The sequence below is a fragment of the Hyperolius riggenbachi genome, chromosome 7 (assembly GCF_040937935.1).
Source record: "Hyperolius riggenbachi isolate aHypRig1 chromosome 7, aHypRig1.pri, whole genome shotgun sequence".
In the NCBI taxonomy this organism is placed as follows: Eukaryota; Metazoa; Chordata; class Amphibia; order Anura; family Hyperoliidae; genus Hyperolius; species Hyperolius riggenbachi.
Window position 1 is genome coordinate 276,016,778 of NC_090652.1, and position 24,481 is coordinate 276,041,258.

The 24,481-nt window shown below is 46.0% G+C and overlaps 1 protein-coding gene across 1 annotated transcript in view; it reads left to right on the forward strand.

The window, feature by feature from the left end:
* STAM2 (signal transducing adaptor molecule 2) overlaps window positions 1-24,481 on the forward strand; it is a 64,957-nt gene that overhangs the window by 15,413 nt on the left and 25,063 nt on the right. Inside the window, exons 2-4 of the mRNA XM_068245788.1 lie at window positions 12,774-12,858; window positions 17,888-17,963; window positions 18,060-18,155. Coding sequence (XP_068101889.1) covers window positions 12,774-12,858; window positions 17,888-17,963; window positions 18,060-18,155 — 257 coding nt within the window. The remainder of the gene's footprint in view (window positions 1-12,773; window positions 12,859-17,887; window positions 17,964-18,059; window positions 18,156-24,481) is intronic.

Below are 24,481 nucleotides of genomic sequence, written 5' to 3' on the forward strand. Positions count from 1 at the left end.
GCCGTCAGATTACCTCCCAAATGTATTGTTTACATCTGTTATCTTCTCTAAACACCCACTAATTACCCATCAATCACCCATCAATCACCCCCTATCACCACCTGTCACTGTTACCTATCAGATCAGACCCTAATCTGCCCCTTGCGGGCACCCAATCACCCGCCCACACGCTCAGATTGCCCTCAGACCCCCCCCTTATCAATTCGCCAGTGCATTAATTACATCTGTCCTTCCCTGTAATAACCCACTGACCACCTGTCAATCACCTGCCAATCACGTATCACCCATCAATCACCCCGTCACTGCCACCCAACAATCAGCCCCTAACCTGCCCCTTGCGGGCAATCTGATCACCCACCCACACCAATAGATCGCCCGCAGATCCGACATCAGATCACCACCCAAGCGCAGCGTTTACATCTATTCTCTCCTCTAAACACCCACTAATTACCCATCAATCACCCCCTATCACCACCTGTCACTGTTACCCATCAGATCAGACCCTAATCTGCCCCTTGCGGGCACCCAATCGCCCGCCTACACGCTCAGATTGCCCTCAGACCCCCCCTTATCAATTCGCCAGTGCAATATTTACATCTGTTCTCCCCTGTAATAACCCACTGATTACCTGTCAATCACCTATCAATCACCCATCAATCACCCCCTGTCACTGCCACCCATCAATCACCCCCTGTCACTTCCACCCATCAATCACCCGCTGTCACTGCCACCCATCAATCAGCCCCTAACCTGCCCCTTGCGGGCAAACTGATCACCTACCCACACCAATAGATCGCCCGCAGATCCGACATCAGATCACCACCCAAGCGCAGTGTTTCCATCTATTCTCTACCCTAAACACCCACTAATTACCCATCAATCACCCCCTGTCACTGCTACCTATCAGATTAGACCCCTATCTGCCCCTAGGGCACTCAATCACCCGCCCACACCCTCAGAATGCCCTCAGACCCCAGCCCTGATCACCTCGCCAGTGCATTGCTTGCATCTATTCCCCCCTCTAATCACACCTTGAGACACCCATCAATCACCTCCTGTCACCCCCTAGCACACCTACCCATCAGATCAGGCCCCAATTTGCCCCGTGTGGGCTCCTGATCACTCGGCCAATCCCTCAGATCCCCCTCAGACCCCCTTCCGATCACCTCCCCAGTGCATTGATTGCATCTATTTTCCCCTCTAACCACCCCCTGAGACACCCATCAATCACCTCCTGTCACCCCCCTAGCACTCCTATCCATCAGATCAGGCCCAATACAACCTGTCATCTAAAAGGCCACCCTGCTTATGACCGGTTCCACAAAATTCGCCCCCTCATAGACCACCTGTCATCAAAATTTGCAGATGCTTATACCCCTGAACAGTCATTTTGAGACATTTGGTTTCCAGACTACTCACGGTTTTGGGCCTGTAAAATGCCAGGGCGGTATAGGAACCCCACAAGTGACCCTATTTTAGAAAAAAAGACACCCCAAGGTATTCTGTTAGGTGTATGACGAGTTCATAGAAGATTTTATTTTTGTCAAAAGTTAGCGGAAATTAATTTTTATTGGTTTTTTTTCACAAAGTGTCATTTTTCACTAACTTGTGACAAAAAATAAAATCTTCTATGAACTCGCCATACACCTAACGGAATACCTTGGGGTGTCTTCTTTCTAAAATGGGGTCACTTGTGGGGTTCCTATACTGCCCTGGCATTTTAGGGGCCCTAAACCGCGAGGAGTAGTCTAGAAAACAAATGCTTCAAAATGACCTGTGAATAGGACGTTGGGCCCCTTAGCGCACCTAGGCTGCAAAAAATTGTCACACATGTGGTACCGCTGTACTCAGGAAAAGTAGTATAATGTGTTTTGGGGTGTATTTTTACACATACCCATGCTGGATGGGAGAAATTTCTATGTAAATGGACAATTGTGTGTAAAAAAATCAAACAATTGTCATTTACAGAGATATTTCTCCCACTTAGCATGGGTATGTGTAAAAATACACCCCAAAACGCATTATACTACTTCTCCTGAGTACGGCGGTACCACATGTGTGACACTTTTTTACACCCTAAGTACGCTAAGGGGCCCAAAGTCCAATGAGTACCTTTAGGATTTCACAGGTCATTTTGCGACATTTGGTTTCAAGACTACTCCTCACGGTTTAGGGCCCCTAAAATGCCAGGGCAGTATAGGAACCCCACAAATGACCCCATTCTAGAAAGAAGACACCCAAAGGTATTCCGTACGGAGTATGGTGAGTTCATAGAAGATTTTATTTTTTGTCACAAGTTAGCGGAAAATGACACTTTGTGAAAAAAAACTATTAAAATCAATTTCCGCTAACTTGTGACAAAAAAATAAAAACTTCTATGAACTCACCATACTCCTAACGGAATACCTTGGGGTGTCTTCTTTCTAAAATGGGGTCATTAGTGGGGTTCCTATACTGCCCTGGCATTTTAGGGGCCCTAAACCGTGAGGAGTAGTCTTGAAACAAAAATGACCTGTGAAATCCTAAAGGTACTCATTGCACTTTGGGCCCCTTAGTGCAGTTAGGGTGCAAAAAAGTGCCACACATGTGGTATCGCCGTACTCGGGAGAAGTAGTATAATGTGTTTTGGGGTGTATTTTTACACATACCCATGCTGGGTGGGAGAAATACCTCTGTAAATGACAATCTTTTGATTTTTTTACACACAATTGTCCATTTACAGAGGTATTTCTCCCACCCAGCATGGGTATGTGTAAAAATACACCCCAAAACACATTGTACTACTTCTCCTGAGTACGGCGATACCACATGTGTGGCACTTTTTTGCACCCTAACTGCGCTAAAGGGCCCAAAGTCCAATGAGTACCTTTAGAATTTCACAGGTCATTTTGAGAAATTTCGTTCCAAGACTACTCCTCACGGTTTAGGGCCCCTAAAATGCCAGGGCAGTATAGGAACCCCACAAATGACCCCATTTTAGAAAGAAGACACCCCAAGGTATTCCGTTAGGAGTATGGTGAGTTCATAGAAGATTTTATTTTTTGTCAAAAGTTAGTGGAAAATGACACTTTGTGAAAAAACACAATTAAAATCAATTTCCGCTAACTTTTGACAAAAAAATAAAATCTTCTATGAACTCACTATACTCCTAACGGAATACCTTGGGGTGTCTCCTTTCTAAAATGGGGTCATTTGTGGGGTTCCTATACTGCCCTGGCATTTTAGGGGCCCTAAACCGTGAGGAGTAGTCTTGAAACGAAATTTCTCAAAATGACCTGTGAAATTCTAAAGGTACTCATTGGACTTTGGGCCCTTTAGCGCAGTTAGGGTGCAAAAAAGTGCCACACATGTGGTATCGCCGTACTCAGGAGAAGTAGTATAATGTGTTTTGTGGTGTATTTTTACACATACCCATGCTGAGTGGGAGAAAGATCTCTGTAAATGGACAATTGTGTGTAAAAAAAATTAACAAATTGTCATTTACAGAGATATTTCTCCCACCCAGCATGGGTATGTGTAAAAATACACCCCAAAACACATTATACTACTTCTCCTGAGTACGGCAATACCACATGTGTGGCACTTTTTTGCACCCTAACTGCGCTAAGGGGTCCAAAGTCCAATGAGCACCTTCAGGCTTTACAGGGGTGCTTACAATTTAGCACCCCCCAAAATGTCAGGACAGTAAACACACCCCACAAATGACCCCATTTTGGAAAGTAGACACTTCAAGGTATTCAGAGAGGAGCATGGTGAGTCCGTGGCAGATTTCATTTTTTTTTGTCGCAAGTTAGAAGAAATGGAAACTTTTTTTTTTTTTTTTTTTTTTTTCACAAAGTGTCATTTTCCGCTTACTTGTGACAAAAAATAATATCTTCTATGAACTCACTATGCCTCTCAGTGAATACTTTGGGATGTCTTCTTTCCAAAATGGGGTCATTTGGGGGGTATTTATACTATCCTGGAATTCTAGCCCCTCATGAAACATGACAGAGGGTCAGAAAAGTCAGAGATGCTTGAAAATGGGAAAATTCACTTTTTGCACCATAGTTTGTAAACGCTATAACTTTTACCCAAACCAATAAATATACACTGAATGGGTTTTTTTGTATCAAAAACATGTTTGTCCACATTTTTCGCGCTGCATGTATACAGAAATTTTACTTTATTTGAAAACTGTCAGCACAGAAAGTTAAAAAAATCATTTTTTTGCCAAAATTCATGTCTTTTTTGCTGAATATAATAAAAAGTAAAAATCGCAGGAGCAATCAAATAGCACTAAAAGAAAGCTTTATTAGTGACAAGAAAAGGAGCCAAAATTCATTTAGGTGGTAGGTTGTATGAGCGAGCAATAAACCGTGAAAGCTGCAGTGGTCTGAATGGAAAAAAAGTGGCCGGTCCTTAAGGGGTAGAAAGCCCTAGGTCCTCAAGTGGTTAAGGAATGAAGAGATAAGATAACTCTCTCACTGCTTGGTGGTACGCTTTCTCTTGCCTTATCTCCAGCATGATCTTAGTGAATTGAGGCCAATGTGGTGAATCCCCTCCCACAGGAAACTGGGAGGACCATGGTCCTGGCAGTTTTCTGTCTGTGAACCTCGTTGCATCGTGGGAAATAGCTGTATCTCAAAGCAGCATCTCCTTTCACTGACATCACCTGCCAGCAGTAACAATGTCACCATGTGATAAATGTCAGAATGTAAACCAGGGAGAGGAAAGCTTTTACAATAGACAAACACTGACTAAATCATTTATACATAATTATTGTAAAAATGAGATACTTTTTTTATTACATTATTTTCACTGGAGTTCCTCTTTAAAGTAAAACTAAAGCAGCAAAAAAAAAAAAAAAAAGTCAGATACTTACATATGAAGAGATCCTATCTCACTCACTTCCTGGTGTGTGATGACAGTCAGCATCTGTTGTCACCTGATGATCCTGTAAGCTGCTGTGAGAAGTGCAGGGGTTTAGTAACAGAACTTACTGATTTCCTTTTCGGTTAGCCAATAAATAGTATAATTTTGTTTCAAAACTTCCTGTTGACTTATTTCAAGATCTGTCTTTGCTTGTCTTGCCCTTAGTGCTAAATTGTCACTATTTAAAGGACACCTGAGCTGACACTACATATATTCCAGCATGTGTAGTTTGGGATCCTTCTAGTTACCTGTTCTCTGTTTTGGATGGGCTTCTCTCCATTGCACTGCCCTGTCACCTGTTTTTGGCTCTGACTGCAGCCAGTAGCACAGAGGACAAAGAAGCAGTGCATGCTCTGGTCACTCACGCGCCTTGTAATTTCGTATTCCTGTATGGATGTGCACAGCAGCCGAGGCTGGGAGTGTTATGGGTATGTGTACTGGGAGTGTTATGGGTATGTGTACTTGATTGGTGCTGCTCATACAGGAGCGTCATTTCTGAAGTATGCATGCCCAGAATGCTATCGGCTGCTGTGCATCCAGGCAGGAGCGCAAAATTACAGGGAGTGGGCAGAGCATGCACTGCTTCTTTGTTGAATGAGGGGTAGAGGGGAGCTCATTCAAACCAGTGATCACTAGTCAGGGTGTTGGACAGAATTGGGGGGTTGTTGGGCGGCTGGTGACAGCGGGAGTTGGGCACTGGAAACTACAAATCCGGCCCTGGGTGGGAATTTACTAAACACAACATATTCTTTCAGGCTGAATGGTCTTATTGTAAATATGATCGTTCACTAAACATTGTACCACTAATAGGCACCTTTAAAGAGGAACTCCAGTGAAAATAATGTAATAAAAAAGTGCTTCATTTTTATAATAATTATGTATAAATTATGTAGTCAGTGTTTGCCCATTGTAAAATCTTTTAAATCCCTGATTTACATTCTGACATTTATCACATGGTGACATTTTTACTGCTGGCAAGTGATGTAGCTGCTGCTTGCTGTTTTGGCAGTTGGAAACAGCTGTAAACAGCTATTTCCCACAATGCAGCAAGGTTCCCAGACAGGAAACTGCCAAGAGTACGTATTCAGAATTTCTTTGTGGGAGGGGTTTCACCACAATATCAGCCATACAGCGCCCCCTGATGGTCTGTTTGGGAAAAGGTAAAGATTTCTCATGTAAAAGTGGGTATCGGCTACTGATTGGGATAAAGTTCAGTTCTTGGTCGGAGTTTCTCTTTAAAGTGTACAGAGTTAGATACTTGGATAAAAAGAGGGAAGCATCAGGATCCTATTAAGGCTTCCCTCTGTATTCTAATGTTCCCTGTCACTGAGCGCAGCTCCTCTTCTTCAGCATGGACATGCCAAAGCCCCGCAAGCCCGCTCACGAATGCGCAGTAAGGTGGAGCCACGGACTATGTGCTACTGTGCATGCATGAGCGTGCTCGCTTGTCTACAGCGCGGCCACGCTGCAACACGGGAAGGAGTGTGATCCCCATCTGGAGGGGAGCCTCAGCCACGCTCAGCGATGGGGACATCTGAGTAGTGAGGGAAGCCTTAATAGGATCCTGAGGCTTCCCTTTCTTAAAGAGAAACCGTAACCAAGAATTGAACTTCATCCCAATCAGTAGCTGATACCCCTTTTCCCACGAGAAATCTATTCCTTTTCACAAATGGATCATCAGGGGGTTCTGTATGACTGATATTGTGGTGAAACCCCTCCCACAGTGGGATGTCAGGACCATGGTCCTGACAGCTTCCTGTCTGTGAACCTCATTGCATTGTGGGAAATAACAGCTGTTTACAGCTGGGTCCAACTGCCAAACAAGCAAGCAGCATCTCCTTCCAGTGACATCACCTGCCAGCAGTAACAATGTCACCATGTGGTAAATGTCAAAATGTAAATCAGGGAGAGGAAAGATTTTACAATGGGAAAACGCTGACTTAAAATCATTTATACTTATACACAATTATTGTAACAAATGAAGCACTTTTTTTTATTACATTATTTTCACTGGAGTTCCTCTTTAAGGTGAGTATCTGATTTTGATCCTGAGCTACGGCTTGGGATTGCTTTAACATATCGAGGGGGGGAAAAAAATCGTATAACGGATGTGGGTGTGTGACCTGAACCGTGAGTGCACACAGCTTCTAGTTGCTAGCTATGAGTGTACATTGCTTTTCCAGGACTTTGCATCTGCTGGGGGATGAAGGCCAGACAGCCATTAGACCTGTTTAATTAGCAGATCCCATCTAACAGCAAACACAGCTCTCCTGTCTTTACAGCTAAACCAAACTGGCCAGCTGCAGTTACTGCAGCTTTAGCTTTTTATGTGTTGACAAGGAAGTGTTACAGCACGGTTGGGTGTACACAAGAGACAGGGGAGACCTCTTACCTGGTATGTCAGTTGCAGGTCACGGCAAGTTACAGTCTTACATTCTGTACGTGTTTGAAGGAAGTTTAATCAACTTTCATGGCCAAAAGTTCTCAGAATGAAATCTTACAAGGACTTTTTAAAGAACCAAATGCAACTAAAATTACATCAATTGTTTTTGTATTAAATTTTTTTTGTGTGATTTCATTTCAACTTTATTGACACAATTATTCAACCCCTTAAAGCCTACCACTCTTAAAAACAGAGGTTCATTCAAGTGTTTTCGATCAGGTATTGAAAACACCTGTAGATGTTAACGAGCAGCAATCAAGCATAATAAGCACCAATTAGGCAGATTTAAAATGACTGTGATACTCAGCTCCTTCTAGACATTTACTGGTGTGTTTACAAACATGGTGAAGTCAAGAGAATGGTCCAGGAAGACAAGAGAAGAGGTGATTTATTTTCACAGGAAGGGCAATGGCTATAAGAAGATTGCAAAGATGTTACACATACCAAGAGACACCATAAGAAGCATCATTCGCAAATTCAAGGCAAAGGGCACTGTTGAAATGCTACCTGGTCGTGGCAGAAAGAAGATGCTGACTTCGACTGCTGTGTGCTACCTGAAGTGCAAAGTGGAGAAAAGTCCCCAGGTGACTGCTGAGGAACTGAAAAAAGATGCGGGTACTGAAGTTTCAGCTCAGACAATAAGGCACATACTGCGTAATGAAGGCCTCCGTGCCAGAACTCCCAGGCACACCCCCTTGCTGTCTCCAAAGAATAAGAAGAGTCTACTGCAGTATGCCAAAAGTCATGTGGACAAACCACAAAAGTTTTGGGATAGTGTTCTGTGGACTGATGAAACAAAATTAGAACTGTTTGGGCCCATGGATGAACGCTATGTTTGGAGGAGGAAGAGCAAGGCCTATGAAGAAAAGAACACCTTCCGTACTGTGAAGCATGGCGGGGGGGTCAATCATGCTTTGGGGCTGTTTTGTTTCTGCAGGTACAGGGAAGCTTCAGCGTGTGCAAGGTACCATGAATTCTCTTCAGTACCAGGAGATATTGGATGAAAATGTGATGCATTCCGTCACAAACCTGTGCCTTGGTAGACGTTGGACCATTCAGCAGGACAATGATCCCAAGCATACCTCCAAGTCCAGTAGAGCATGGTTGCAGATTAAAGGACTGGAACATTTTGGAGTGGCAATCGCAGTCACTAGACTTAAATCTGATTGAGAACCTCTGGTGGGACTTAAAGAAAGCAGCTGCAGCGCGCAAGCCTAAGAATGTGACTGAACTGGAGGCTTTTGCCCATGAAGAATGGGCTAAGATACCCGTAGATCGCTGCAAGACACTTGTGTCAAGCTATGCTTCACGTTTAAAAGCGGTTCTAACTGGAAAAGGATGTTGTACTAAGTACTAAGAATGAATGTCACTTGGGGGTTGAATAAAACTGATAATGATGTGAGAACAGAAAAGACATTTGTGGTTATTTCATTATAAATATTATGTTATATTTGTCTGACTTACAAGTGCCTCTTTTTGATTTAATTGTAAACAAGATGACTGAAATGATCAAAATCAATGTCAAACTGGCCAAAACACTCAATTTCAGTTGAATAATTTTGAACACAACTGTATATCTAGTTTATGCAGAGAGTCTATTTGCTGTGTTAGTTCCTTATCAAGACTTCTGCAACTCGCCCTGGCATGCCGCCAATCAACTGACTGAGGCCAACCTATTCTTTCATAATCTATGCTTAGAGTTGTCAGAATTTGTGGGTTTACGTTTGTCAACCTGCCTCTTGAGCATTAACCACTGCAGAGTTTTCTGGCCTTGGACCCAAAAGCTCAATGTTTTGTTCCTCGCAGGAGCATAACTAGAGGGGTGCAGCCCCTGCGATCGCAGTGGAGCCCAAAGCTGTGGGGCGCCCCAACTACTAACCTTCCCTTCCTCCAATACAGGGAATTATACTATACTATATTGTAATTCTAGAAAACCCAGCCTGATCTAAAAGTAAAAAAAAAAAAATGCTACCTGATCAGGGGTGTTGCCGGATCAGGTAGTGTCCATTACCTCCTCTACCCCCGCCTCTCCTATGTACTGAAATCCTTTAGTTTCACTTTGGTGACCTCTGGGGTCCCAACGCTGCAGAAGAAGTTTCTATGCTCTCCTATGAGAGCAGTGCTGATTGACTTAAAGAGGGCGGGGGAGAGGCAGGGAGCAATTAGTGGAGAGCCAGTTAGAAGGCTCTGATAGGCAGGAAGGGGCGTTACGCAGGAGTTCCTATCCTGCAGAGGGATGCCCCTTCCCCGTTAGATTGCCAACATCTACTTGTCTGCAAACTCCAGGCGGGTCTAGTGGAGCACAAGGAGCACTGAGAGCGGCAAGCAGCGGACACAGAGTCATGTCCTTCACATGGGAACATGCCTCTGTGTCCTGTTCCCCCCCCCCCCCTTTTTTTTTTTTTTTTAGATATAGAAACTGCATTAGGTTTTTTTGTGGCTATACTAGTTATGAGTGTGAAGATCATGATGGTCACACTTGTTTTATGCCCCTTGTGAGATGGGCCCCAATGCCAAGAAGAGCACCAAGGGGAGCCAAGGGAAGAAAGTGTGAACATTAGGGGGAGCTCATTAACCACTTAAGGACCAGGGGGGTTTTCTAATGATCGGTGCTGCGTGGGCTCTACAGCCCGCAGCATCGATCAGGAATGTGGCCGGGCGATCAGACTTCCCCCCCCCCCTTTTTTTCCCCACTAGGGGGATGTCCTGCTGGGGGGGTCTGATCGCCGCCGGCTATTACGGAGTAGCGGGGGGGCTCCTCAAAGCCCCCCTCCGCAGCCATTTCCGCCCTCCCTCTCTTTACCTCCGTCTGCCTCTTCATCTGTAATGCGCAGGATGGAAGTCCGTCCTGCGCATCCTAGGATAGGCTTTAGCCTATCATATGCCGGCGATCCCCGGCCAATCAGAGGCGCAGCAGCGCCGTGTGATGTAAACAGCGGGGATTTCTTCTCCCCGTGTTTACATTTCGCCGGCGAGCCGCGATCAGCGGCTCTCCAGCTGTTCACGGAGACAGCCTCTGCGGCCGTTTCCATGCTATACCACTAACGACCCGCCGACGCTTATCGGCGTTAGGCGGTCGTTAAGTGGTTAAAGTGAACCTTAAGTCAGAAAAAAAAAGTTTTACTCACCTGGGGCTTCTACCAGCCTCCTGCAGCAGTCCTGTGCCATCGCAGCCACTCACTAATCCTCTGGTCCCGCGCTGCCAGCTAGTTTCGTTTTTGCCGATTTTTGTACGCGTTGCGGCCCGCGATAGCGCTAATTGCAGTCGGGAATGCGGAAAAAAAAGCTACGCGTGGCCAGTCCTGATGGGCCTGTCGGCAAAAACAAAACTAGCTGGCAGCGGGGGACCAGAGGAGCAGTGAGTGGCTGTGAGGGCACAGGACTGCTGCAGGGGGCTGGTAGAAGCCCCAGGTGACTAAAACTCATTTTTTTTTCCTGGCTTAAGTGTCCCTTTAAAGATTCGCTGGGGCGCCCCATAAATTAGTTATGCCACTGGTTTCCCCGTTCCACTCAGTTATCAAGTTGCCCTTATGGCCCCATCATGCTGGAAAAGGCATTGTTCTTCACCAGACTGTTCTTTGATAGTTGTATGACGTTGCTGTAGGAGGACGATTTGGTACCATTCTTTATTTGAGGCTGTGTTCTTAGGCAGAATTGCGAGTGAGCCCATTCCCTAGGATGAGGAGCAGCCCCACACATGAATTGCGAGTGAGCCCATTCCCTAGGATGAGGAGCAGCCCCACACATGAATTGCGAGTGAGCCCATTCCCTAGGATGAGGAGCAGCCCCACACATGCATGGTCTCAGGTTACTTTACTGTCAGCAGGACTGATGGTAGCACCCAAATTTCCCTTTTTTGCTCAAAGTACCTGATCTATTACCTCAACTTCTATCTGTTTGGTTAATGATAGCAAATCAGTTACTATCACTTTAAAACATTAGCAGATCAGCTAGTATTACATAACAAGCGTTTAAGAACTATTGTCGATTGGCTACCACTAGCGTATCGGGCGGCCAAGTTACCTCCTCAGTGTCCTATGACCGCAATGTAACATTACCGTCTATTGAGTGATGCCTATTGTTAGGTGCCACCGAGGCGGGGTGCCACCACCAGTGGTGTCTTAGGGTTACGCACCACCGAGGTGAGGTGTCTTAGGGTTAGGCACCACCAGGGGGGAGTCGTATGATGGTTTCACAATGCAATCTGGCGGTGCGGTAGCTGTGCCACACCGCCAAAAACAGGCTTTCGAGGAATACCGCGTTACTACATGGTATTTCCCATGTGGAATTGGGCCAAGCAGGAAGTGCTGCGGGTTTGCAGTCACTTCCTGCTTCGGGTATATGGCAGTACACAGAAGCGTATTGTTAAAATACACTTCCATGGATGCACGCTGCGATGTTGCGTCAGTCATTTTTTTTAAATCCCAGCGTCACTATGGACTAACTTGACGCAGATCGATGCAGCAATGTAGTTCTTGTCCTGCATCGGAGATGCAGCAGAAACGTCGCTTCCGTCGTGCCGTAACATGGCAGTATGAAAGTCTCCATAAACTTTCATTGCCTGGCGGTGGGTTGCGGTAAAAACACCACACCACCCCGGTGTGAAAGGGTTAGGCACTACCGGGGGAGGGATTTTAGGGTTAGGCACCACCAGGGGAGGGTTCTGTGTAAAGCAGGGTTAGGTTAAGCTGTATTTTCGAATAATGAAACTGTTTTTAAAGAGACTCTGTTACTAAAAAAAAGTGCCTCTGGGGGGTGCTTACTTCAGGAGGGGGAAACCTCTGGATCCTATCGAGGCTTCCTCCGTCCCACGGTGGTCTCACTGGGCCCCTCCAAAGCTGACAATTTGTCAAGCTGTGGCGCAGGTGCAGTACCGCCTGCAATATTTACCTTCCCCGGCTCCAGCCAGGCATAGTAGCTGCTCCCCAATGGACTAAGGCGAATAGCCGATCCCAATCAGGTCCGCTCCACTGCGCAGTAGAGTGGACCCAACTGAGATCGTCTCTTTCTGCCTGATCGGGACCACTACTTCGCTGGAGCTGGGAAGGTAAATATTTACATGGCTGCGGTTCGGAGGGGCTCAGCGAGACTACTGTGGGACGGCGGAGGACAGGGAAAGCCTCGATAGGATCCAGAGTCTTCCCCCTCCTGAGGTAACTACCCCCAGGGGCACCTTTGTCTGTTACAGGTTTTTGGCTTCACTTTGCACCTAGTTGAAAACGATCTTTATCATTTATTACGATTTCTTTATCCACCCCTGCTCATTTGTCCTCACGCCTCTATTTCATGCACGCTATTCAGCCCCCTGCGTATTGTTGGCTGATTGGCAGGGCGGATAGATGCATTACGGCACATCATTGACATTTAATCCTTTTATTTTATGATTTTGACTCGCATTATTATTATTGTTTTTCAGAGAAAGCAACAAATGAATATAACACCAGTGAAGACTGGGGCCTCATTATGGACATCTGTGATAAAATAGTCAACACTCCTAATGGGTAAGATCTCACAACTGTATTCTTGCTTTAAATTGTATGATTATTCAGGCTTGTGTAGACAAATGTGTGGTCTTACTACTCTGATTAGGTCAATCCCATACTAATCATTTTACCTTGTATGCAAATTGAATGCAAATTGTATTCAAAACGCCTGTGTAAATATTAAATTAACATATATGTTTTTAATATTTTAACCAATATTTAAAATACATTATTTATACACATTTTTGTTGCAATTCATTTATGGTATATTTATTATTATTATTATTATTTTATATATCAATTATTATTCAATTATTATTTTATATATGGAAAATAATTTAAGAGAACGCTATCATGAACATTTTTTCAATGTAAAATACACACATATAAGAAGTGCATATTTTCCAGAGTAAAATGCGCTATAAATTACTTTTCTCCTACGTTGCTGTCACTTCCAGTAAGCATTAAAATCTAATAGATCTCATCAGTCTTGGACAAGTCCAACTCCTCATGGGGAATTCTCAGTATTTTCTTTATTCCTTTCAAAAGCGTTCCCTGAAAAGGATCTATACAAAGATCCCAGCCAGCCTTCCTACTCACTACACAGTATTATGGCATTTGGACTTCTTAACTGCCGTTTCAGGAAATGCTTTTGAAAATGTAAAGGGGAACTGTAGTAAGAGGTATACGGAGGCTGCCATGTTTATTTCCTTTTAATCAATACCAGTTGCCTGGCAGCCCTGCTGGTCTATTTCTCTGCAGTAGTATCTGAATAACACCAGAAACAAGCATGCAGCTAGTCTTGTCAGATCTGACTTTAAAGTCTGAAACACCTGATCTGCTGCATGCTTGTTCAGGGGCTATGGCTAATAGTATTAGAGGCAGAGGACCAGCAGGGCTGCCAGGCAACTGGTATTGCTTAAAAGGAAATAAACATGGCAGCCTCCATATACCTCACTCTTCAGTTCCCCTTTAAGAAAACCCAGAGAATCCTCCATGAGCAGATAATTCAGTCCAAAACCTGTCAGATTTGGCAAAAAATGTATTGTAATTTTTTTTTTTTTTTGCGATAGTGGGACCTAAATTAACACTAATATTAATTACTGAGGTGTCTTGGACATTTTGAAAATTATAGTATCCCTGGTGTTTAAGTTTTTTTTTTATATTAATTTTAAGTTGGTCTATTTCTTAATTTGTAGGGGTATCCCCTCTTTTGTAAATAATATAGTTGAAATACACCGTATCTCACATTGGGGAAGGGGGGGGATAGGGAGGTAGAGGAGAAGGAATTGCACATTTAACAGAGCAACTTTGCTGACATCATGCGGATGTGATTTTCACATTTTAAGGCCACATAGAGTAGAATGTACATCTGTATTGATTTGCTGTATTTTCTCTCTGCATTGGGGGAGGGGAGCCGAGACAAAATAATCCCACAAACTATCTATACATTTTAAAGGTTAATGGCATGGCACTCGTGATCATTGCTGCATACACCTGCTGTACAAAGTTCCTGTCATAAATCCTGTTTATCTTGATGTTATTATACATTGTTTTCCTGCAGGACATGCTCTGGCATTCATGTTGCCACATTACTATTTCACTAACTTTTTATGAATCACCATTGTGGTCTGATATGACCCAGGCTAGCGCTGCAAACGCTTATTACCTAAAGGCAGTCAGTTCTTGAAGCTCAGCTCCAGATTTCTTTTTCTTATTTTACTTTTGAATATTTTGGGAAGGGGTTAAAAACTGCCAGGGGCTGGAGGAAGCCCCAGGTAAGTAGATCTCGTTTTTTTTATTTCCTCAGATGTGTCCGTTTTTAAAGAGAAACCGTAACCAAGAATTGAACTTCATCCCAATCAGTAGCTGATACCCCCTTTCCCATGAGAAATCTATTCCTTTTCACAAACCGATCATCAGGGGGCGCTGTATGGCTGATTTTGTGGTGAAACCCCTCCCACAGTATGTCAGAAGTGGTTCTGACATCACACTGTGGGAGCCTTGTTGCATTGTGGGAAACGGCTATTTACAGCTGTTTCCAACTGCCAAAAAAGAAAGCAGCATCTCCTTCCACTGACATCACCTGCCAGCAGTAAAAATGTCACCATGTGATGTCAGAATGTAAATCAGGGAGAGGAAAGATTTTACAATGGGCAAACACTGACTAAATCATTTATACATAATTATTGTAAAAATTAATCACTTTTTTATTACATTATTTTCGCTGGAGTTCCTCTTTAAGGGCTGGTTCAGACGGACGTTTGTGCAGCGTTTACCGCCAGCGTTCGGGGCTTGGCGTTAAACGCTCCCATTCAAGTGAATGGGAGAGTTTGTACCAAGCTTTTAGGCACGCTTCCACGAACGCGGCATTCGGGTCCCGATTTACTCCGTTCAAGGAGCCCCTGGAAGCTACATGTAGCTTCCAGAGGCGGTTAACCATGACGGGTAATGTCCCCCTAGGGGAAGAAAAAACGCGACCGCTTCCGAACGCAACGCGAACGCTGCTGAAAGCCTGAATGCATCAGCAACGCAAACGAACGCAATGCCTCCGAACGTCCGTCTGAACCAGCCCTAAAGGACAACTGAACTGAGAGGGATATGAAGGCTGCCATATTTATTTCCTTTTAAGCGATACCAGTTGCCTGGCTGCCCTACTGATCCTCTGCCTCTAATACTTTTAGCCATGGCCTCTGAACAAGCATGCAGCAGGTCGGGGGTTTCTGACAAGATTATCTGCATGCTTGTTTCAGGTGTGATTCAGTCACTACTACTACTGCCGTGCAACTGGTATTGTTTGAAAGGAAATAAATACGGCAGCCTCCATATACATCTCGCTTCAGTTGTCCTTTAAGTCAGCTGAGGCGGCTGATAATAACTGTCTTAGCTGATAATCAGGCATGTGTACCACAGCCGGTGACCCCCCCCCCCCCCCCCCCAACCCCTACGCGATCTGCCCGGTGGATCTACTTAACCCAGCGACACAGATCCCATTGTTCACAGCTGACTCACATCTGTGCAGCCCCGCCCAGCAATATCGGCCGAGGGGATCAGGTCCTGATCCCTAATGGGCGACATCTGTCAAAGATAAGGACGCAACTTAAAATCAGGTCAGAGCAATAAAACCTAGTGAGCAATCCCAGTGTTTTCTTTCTCTACAAAAAAGAGCTTCTTCTTTTTTTTCTCTTTTTGCTGCTTATTACCGCTGAGGAGCTTTACCCTCTTCTTGTCTGGATTGTAAGTAAGGGTGCCCATACATTGCTTAGTTTTCAGCAACGATATCCGGGCAATTTAAAAGGAAACTGTAAGAGCGGTCCCAATCTGGCTCGGCTGTTTCCAGCTAAACCCGATCAAAAGCCGCTACTGCCCCTGTGCTGGATGGTGGTAGGTAAATATTTACCTCCCCGCTGTTTGGGGGGGTTCCTTCCAGCGATGGATCGCCGGGATGGGGGAAGCTTCATTAGGATCCAGAGGTTTTCCTCTCCCGAGGTAAGTATCCCCCAGAATACTTACAGATTTTCTTTAAAGGACACTCAGGGTGAAAATAAACTAATAAAATAAACAATTGCATCTATCCTTCTCCTAAAAATGACTTTTTAACACATTACACAGTTTTATTTTATATTTAAATATACTTTTTACATTTGTATTGTTTTTGCTCAATGACCCATTCATTGAAGTATGCCAGAGCTAAAATCTATGAACTATTGACACTTTTTATCTCTTTCCTGCTCTCATAAGCCATTTTCTGCTAGAAAACTGTTTTATAGTTGTTATTTCTTATCAGTGAGGGTCACACTGTAGTCTGACCCAGTCCTGACTCAGACATGCCACTTACATACCTGATGTTTAACTCTTTCAGGCAGAGAAAAAAAGGAACACAGCCTAGTTATTTGTGTGCTTGGCACTGTACATACACGTCTGTCTCATCATGTCACACGTCTCCTCGGGTATCCTTTAAGCATAATGATCGTATCTGACAGAGATCGATGCCGTGACGTGGCTGTCCGATAGTTGGTTTCGGTCAAAATGATTGATGCTGGAAAACATTGGTTGATCAGGGGTGTGCGGTATTAACGCCATTTGATTTCTTGATGGCCGACGGACCTCCAGCCAGTCTCTCCCAAGTGGTTGCTTACCCCCTGGGCTGTGGTGAGTGTTTCAGGCTCACCTTGTCAAGCGGGTGTGACTCCTCGCCTCCTCTTGTGTCCGGCATCTTGTTGAGGTCCTTACTGCGAGTGCCTGTACCATGCCACGTGAGACCTCCGCACTTACTGACGTCACTACAGGCGTCAGTGTCTTGAGGTGGAGACGGCTGTGCTAAGAATATTTCTAATAGATTTCATGCTGAAATCTAGGGGAAATCTGTCTGCAGTGTGTGGGCACGTTATAGATCCCTCCCTGTTAATATTTGATCAGAGAGGGATCTATCTGATTGTTGATCTGGTGGCCATCGTCTACTGTATAGTCTCCTTACGGGATATTGTAACCAATGGGATTACAGGACAGCATTGAAGACCCTAAAGAGGTTCTGACCTCTGAAGCCTTTAGGCTAATAAAGCGTCTGTACAAAAGTCAGCCCCCAACTCTGACACCTCATACGTGTGTGCCGGGCTTTATTTAACCTCCTTAGCGGTAACCCCGAGCCAGACTGGGGCCAGTTATCCACAGGTCAGAGCGGTAACACCGAGCCAGACTGATAGCCACCAAGAGGTGAATGCAGAGCATAGCGGGCTTTGTAACTCACCTCCCCAGGATCCACATGCCGGAAGCCATTCTTCTTCTGGTCCTCTGAGTCCCTGGATCCCTGTGGTGAGATTTCCCTCTGTCGCCGGCGATCTCATACAGATACAGCACCCCCCGGTAGAAGGAGGGAGAATTGCAGCACTGGATCCAGGGGAGGTAAGTAATGTGCTGGGCTATCTTTTTTCTTTTTTTTTGGTGCTTTTAGACTCTAAAATCTGGAAGTAATACTACCGTCAGGGTGGTTAATAAGCAGGGCCTTATTTACTTAAGTCGCACTTTCATTATCCTTTTTAAATTTCAGAACAAAAGACGGCCTGAAGGCCATAATGAAGAGAGTGAACCACAAAGTCCCGCACGTGGCTCTGCAGGCACTCACAGTAAGTATAATCATCCTCTTATCGATTGTCAGCTACTTAGCATCCCGTAACCAGGAAGTGTGCACCATCCTAACACCATTTCCTGTGTGTTCCCAGCTATTAGGGGCCTGCGTGTCCAACTGCGGAAAAGCCTTTCATCTAGAGATCTGCTCCAGAGACTTCTCCGGTGAGGTGCGAGGAGTTATAAATAAGGTATGCTGAGATCTCCTATGACCTTATTGATGCATGCATTACCTTCATTTCCATGCTACTTTCTCCACATAATAAAACTTTCTCCGAAAGTGAACCTGTGTCCAAATCTTGTGAAGTAAAACGAAAACATTATACAGGTTTCTTTATTATGACTGCTTTATATTTCACATCAAGGTTCATTTCCTTGCTCTGAAATAGCCTCTTTTCTTATGCGTACAGAGTGAGACTCATGCTTGTTATAAATTAGGCCTGCCCCTTCCTGCTTTACTGAATTACTCTCATTGGCCAACTGTCACCATCTCTAGTCATGCGAAACAGGATTAGGGGACGTTGGTCTTCAATAAACCTAGAAGAGCTGACGTATAAAAAGGGCGCTAGTAGAATATCTGCAAAATTACCGATATTCTATGATTGCTAATTATGTTGCCTATATGTTTCTATTGCTAAACCTAACATTTTTTTTACAGAGACCCCTCCCTCTACCGATCCCTAATGCCCCCCCCCCACTTGCCGATGCCTAACCCTAATGCACTAACAAACCCCCTACCAATGCCTAACCCACACGACCCCCCCTGCCTAACACTAACAAACCCCCTCCTAATAAGGATGCTCAAATCCGAAACCGGGTGAATCCGGATAGTTGCTATCCGGATTTAACCCAGATACCTGTGCGGAGTGGGCAGGGGGAGGTCAAGCTTACCTGTCTGACGTCTTCTTCGGTCCGTCCCTCGGCGCCTCCCACGATGCGTTCCACGCGGCGGTCACGTGACTAGAAACACTTCTTCCTTCCAGTGGAACACATCGTGGGAGGCGCCGAGGGACAGACCGAAGAAGACGTCAGACAGGTAAGCTTAACCCCTGCCCACCCCGCACAGGTTTACTGGGTGAAATCCAGATAGCAACTATCCGGGTTTCACCCGGATTCGGATTTGAGCATCTCTAACCCTAATGACCCTCCCCAACTCTGCCCAATGCCTTACCCTAACCACCCCCCTTTTGATTCCTAATCCATCCCCCTCAGCAATGTCTAACCTTAAGACCCCACCCCCAATTGAAGTCTATTGAAATGCAACCTGAGGGAGAACTCCAGGTGGTCAACCTGACCAACCAGACAATCCCCGACCATTGTTTCTCACTGCTGAAGAAAGGGTTGGGGTTCTCACCTACACAGGAATTTGACTATGTAGATTTCTTTATTGATCTCTACAAGACCACCAGAAAAATGATGATAAATCAGCTGTATCGGGGTGGGGAGGGGGAGGAGGGGCTCCAAGGACAGAGTGATGGAGGCCCAACCTCGGCTGTGGTTCCCTCTTCTACCCTGGGCTTCAGTCCTAGAGTGAATTGGGATGTCGCCGAAATGGAGGCACTCCGGATGCTGGAGGAGCTGTGGGAGGAGGGAGGTTCCTGTAACATGGAGGAGGTCCACGCATCCCCACAGACCCTACCCCTGGGTGATCCTGGGGTCTTTCGAGCCTGTAGGTCGACTCGACCCATACCCATTCCCCCCGGTTCTCCAATTGACCAGTTTCTTCACCAGGTCGCCACAGACATGAAGGCAGTATGCTACAATCGAGTTCCGGATAATTTGTCCAAAGCCGACAAAACTGCCATCAGATGGTTCAACCGGCATCGCGACCTGGTGATCAAGCAGGCGGACAAAGGGGGGAATGTGGTGATCATGTCGAGCGAGTTTTATACCAAGGAGGCCTACAGGCAATTGAATAACACCGAGTTCTATCAAAAGTTGGGAGGCAACCCGACATACAGGTACCAGTCAATTCTTCGCACTTTGTTAAGGCGAGGAGTTGAAAATGGGTACATGTCACAGAGGTTGGCAGTTGACCTACTCCCCGTGTCCCCCCGGCACCCTGTGTGGTATCACCTTCCAAAATTGCACAAGTCCGCGGTGAGCCCCCCAGGGAGACCCATTGTCTCGGGGTGTGGCTCTCTGACGGAGCGCCTGTCCAGGTTCCTTGATCATCTGCTACGTCCCTTACTCGTGGGGGTCCCGGCCTATTTGGCCGATACACTTGATACGATCAATATGGTCGAAAATATTACATGGGAACCTGATTGCAGGCTGGCCACTATTGACGTGGAGAGCCTGTACAGCAGGATACCCCACGAGGGGGGACTGGGGGCGGTTCGGAGGTTCCTGGACAGGACGAATAAGGATGAAGGGTATAAAGACTTTCTTTGTGATTGTTTGAGGTTTATCTTAACACACAATGCCTTCTTGTTTGATGGAAGGTGGTACCACCAGACGTCCGGGACGGCCATGGGGACCTCTGTGGCATGTACCTATGCTGGTCTCTTTCTGGGAGCGTGGGAGGAGGATTATGTGTGGGGCCCCAATAACCCCTTTAGGGGCAACATCAAGAAATGGGCCCGATATGTGGACGATGTGCTGGTGGTATGGCAGGGAAGTACAGGAACTTTTGAGGCCTTCATGGACTATCTTAACGATAATCGGGTGAATATGCGCTTTACATCAGAAATAAATGAGGTCTCTATCAGTTTTTTAGACCTCAAGATAAAGCCAGAAGGCACAAAATTGATATGTGAGGGCTTCAGGAAGACCACAGCCGTGAACTCCCTGCTGCATAGGAACAGCTTCCACCCCAAACATGTCACAACCTCCCTGCCATACGGCCAGTACCTGCGATTAAGACGGAATAATTCAAGTCTAGATACCTTTGAACAACAGGCACAGGAGCTGACTGAACGTTTAGAGGCAAGAAGGTATGATAGACACTCCCTTGAGGCAGCCCAAGATAGAGCAAGAAAAGCAGATAGGAGTTCCCTCCTCACCAGAGGTTCCAAGAATCAAAAGAGGGAAGGTTTCACCTTTACTTTTGATTATACCCCGATGTCCAAAAAGTTGACACAAATCATCAAGAAGAACTGGGGAATAATAGTGAGAGACCCTACCCTCCAAAAGGTGTTCCCAGATCCCCCTAGAGTGGCGTATAGGAGAGCCCGAAAAACGACTTTGGGGGACACTCTGACCAGGAGCGAATATCGCTCACCCCCTGTCCAAAACTGGCTCTCCAGTAGGCGTCCTAGGGGGAATCACAAGTGCGGCAACTGCAGCTTTTGTAAGAATATGTGGGAGGGTACAAACTATCGGTTGGGTGGTCTGCAGTGGGAGGTGAGAGCCTTCATTACATGTCAAACCAAGTTTGTCTCGTATGTGATCTTTTGCCCCTGTCTCTTCTATTATGTAGGTAAAACTACTCGCCCCCTAAAGGAAAGAATAGGGGAGCATTTCAAGTCAGTCAAGTCGGGCAAGGGAAGCCCGAGGTTGATTGAACATGTAAGGAAGGCCCATGGGGGTAAGGCCAGATGCTTGAGATTTGCAGGCCTTCTGCACGTTGCCCCTTCATGTAGGGGAGGTGACCGCGACCGAGAATTGACCAGACGGGAATCGCGAGTCATTTTGCGTGCAGAGGCCCTGGGGCCACTAGGCCTGAATGATAGGTTAGAGTTATCCTGCTTTTTGGATCCCTGAGGAGCCCCCCCCCCCCTCTTTGGTTTGGCCCCCACCTTCCTGTCCGTAATGTGTTTTCAACTGGGTTTAACCTTTCTAATCTTGGTAGATGGGTCCTATCAATCCATCTTTGCCTCTTTGGATCTACTCTGGATATTCCCCTCTTCTGGAACTCTCCTCCTTTGGCAAGCGAAGCACATCCAGGATGGACCAGTTGCCAGATCGCGACTCTGAGTGGGGTTGGAAAGGTGCGGAATGCACCGCCAGGTTCTCAATAAGAGACCAGGCTCCCCACTACCTCGACCAGGCACGGATGTAGTCTGCGGCCCAACAGAGATTTGAGCCGGCCTTTGACTTGGTGTCCGAGGTCGGACTCCCTCTTCTCGTTTCACCCTCTCTCTCCGCCTGTGCTGAGATATGGAGGGAGGGATGTTTGGGTGCATGACCTTGGCCTGGGGGGGTCGGATCTGGCATGTGGCCCTGAATTTGGGACGGTTTCTGGTGGTGGGTTCTGAACCCCACAAATGTTCTCTTCCATTCAGATCCCTTTCATCTTTGTTCTCACCTCTCTACTTTCAAGTAGACACTCGTTTCTGACCTGTAGTTTTCCCAGCTTGGGGGTTCAGGATCCTGGCTCTCCGAGCATTTCCATTGAAGAAACGACCTGTCCCCATTTTTGAATATAGAAGTGGGATACCTCTGGGTTGTTTCGATGTGGGGTGGGCAGTCCGATATACATCTCTGCTTCTTGTAGATGGAATTTGACCAAATAGAGGTATGGGGGTGTTCCTGTATGTGAATACGCCCTGTTAGGTCTCTGTCTACGCAATTTTACCCCCTGATCTTTTTTAGTGGGACCCTCTTTGGGGTGGGTCGGATGGGATGTTTTATACCCCCCCTTTTTTAAATTTGTACTAATAAAGGGCGAGTTTTTAATATGCCAAGTTTCAGGATTCCAAAGAAAGTTAAGCCATCATGCTGGCGTTCATGTATGCCTCTAATAATGCACTGAGCACTTTTGATTTTATGCACTTAATTTTGCTTCAATGTTATGCACAGAGATGAGTGATGTTTATTTAATAATGTTGTCTGTTCATATATTATATGCGTATCACGTAAATGTGGTGTTTACACATGTCACCTTTCTATTGGCTGCATAGCACAGCCCAGCACGATGATCAAGCTGTATGCTTAATTCTCTCCGTAGAGCGGAGAGTCTCCGCCTCCTCACCCCCGACCTCCACTCCCACGTAACTCACACCAATGGGGTAGCGCTGGGGGCGCGGCTTGAAGATAGATGTAGGAAGCCGTTCAGCGCTGCCCCGTTTTTTGGACACACGCACGTGAACAAGCGCCAGACGGCGTGAAACGGCTGTAGTGCCGTCCATATATCCCTTAGTCACCGCTTCCTCGCTCACCCAGGCACCCCCATCGATCCAGGTTTGACTGTTCTGTTTTTTCAATGTCATTTATACTGGCTGTTGGCTGAAAGACGGAATCAATAAAAATGCAAGAGGAAGGTGCACAGCGCTGTCTTTGTGTACTTTATGCTTGAGTTTGTGCTCTGCACTATCCAAAAGCTTGTTGCACTTCCCCCTGCTCGGACTGTGTGCTGACCATTGGGTGCTGCTGCATGGGTGAAGCTTGATGCAGATATTTTGGAGCTGGCTGCATCCCCCATTTAACCAGCTGTGTGCCAAGTGCTCCTCTCCACTAAAGTGTACTTGTTATAAATTAGGCCTGCCCCTTCCTGCTTTACTGAATTACTCTCATTGGCCAACTGTCACCATCTCTAGTCATGCGAAACAGGATTAGGGGACGTTGGTCTTCAATAAACCTAGAAGAGCTGACGTATAAAAAGGGCGCTAGTAGAATATCTGCAAAATTACCGATATTCTATGATTGCTAATTATGTTGCCTATATGTTTCTATTGCTAAACCTAACCTTTTTTTTACAGAGACCCCTCCCTCTACCGATCCCTAATGCCCCCCCCCCCCACTTGCCGATGCCTAACCCTAATGCACTAACAAACCCCCTACCAATGCCTAACCCACACGACCCCCCCTGCCTAACACTAACAAACCCCCTCCTAATAAGGATGCTCAAATCCGAAACCGGGTGAATCCGGATAGTTGCTATCCGGATTTAACCCAGATACCTGTGCGGAGTGGGCAGGGGGAGGTCAAGCTTACCTGTCTGACGTCTTCTTCGGTCTGTCCCTCGGCGCCTCCCACGATGCGTTCCACGCGGCGGTCACGTGACTAGAAACACTTCTTCCTTCCAGTGGAACACATCGTGGGAGGCGCCGAGGGACGGACCGAAGAAGACGTCAGACAGGTAAGCTTAACCCCTGCCCACCCCGCACAGGTTTACTGGGTGAAATCCAGATAGCAACTATCCGGGTTTCACCCGGATTCGGATTTGAGCATCTCTAACCCTAATGACCCTCCCCAACTCTGCCCAATGCCTTACCCTAACCACCCCCCTTTTGATTCCTAATCCATCCCCCTCAGCAATGTCTAACCTTAAGACCCCACCCCCAATTGAAGTCTAACCTTAACCCCCACCACGAAACCGCTGATATCAACCGCACAGAAAGGAAAAATATTGTCCGCCACAGAAGTTTGGGCTCTGCCGTAGGCGCTCATTCAAATTATGGCTTTAGGCCGGCATCCATATTTTCCCCATAGCTGTAATTTGTATTGGTGTCTATGGTGGCAACCAAATTCCCTGTTTCCAGTCTGTTTCCTGTTTTTCACTTTTTCTGTGAGAAATGCAATACAATACAATAACATTTGTAAAGCGCTTTTCTAACATAGGACTCGAAGCGCA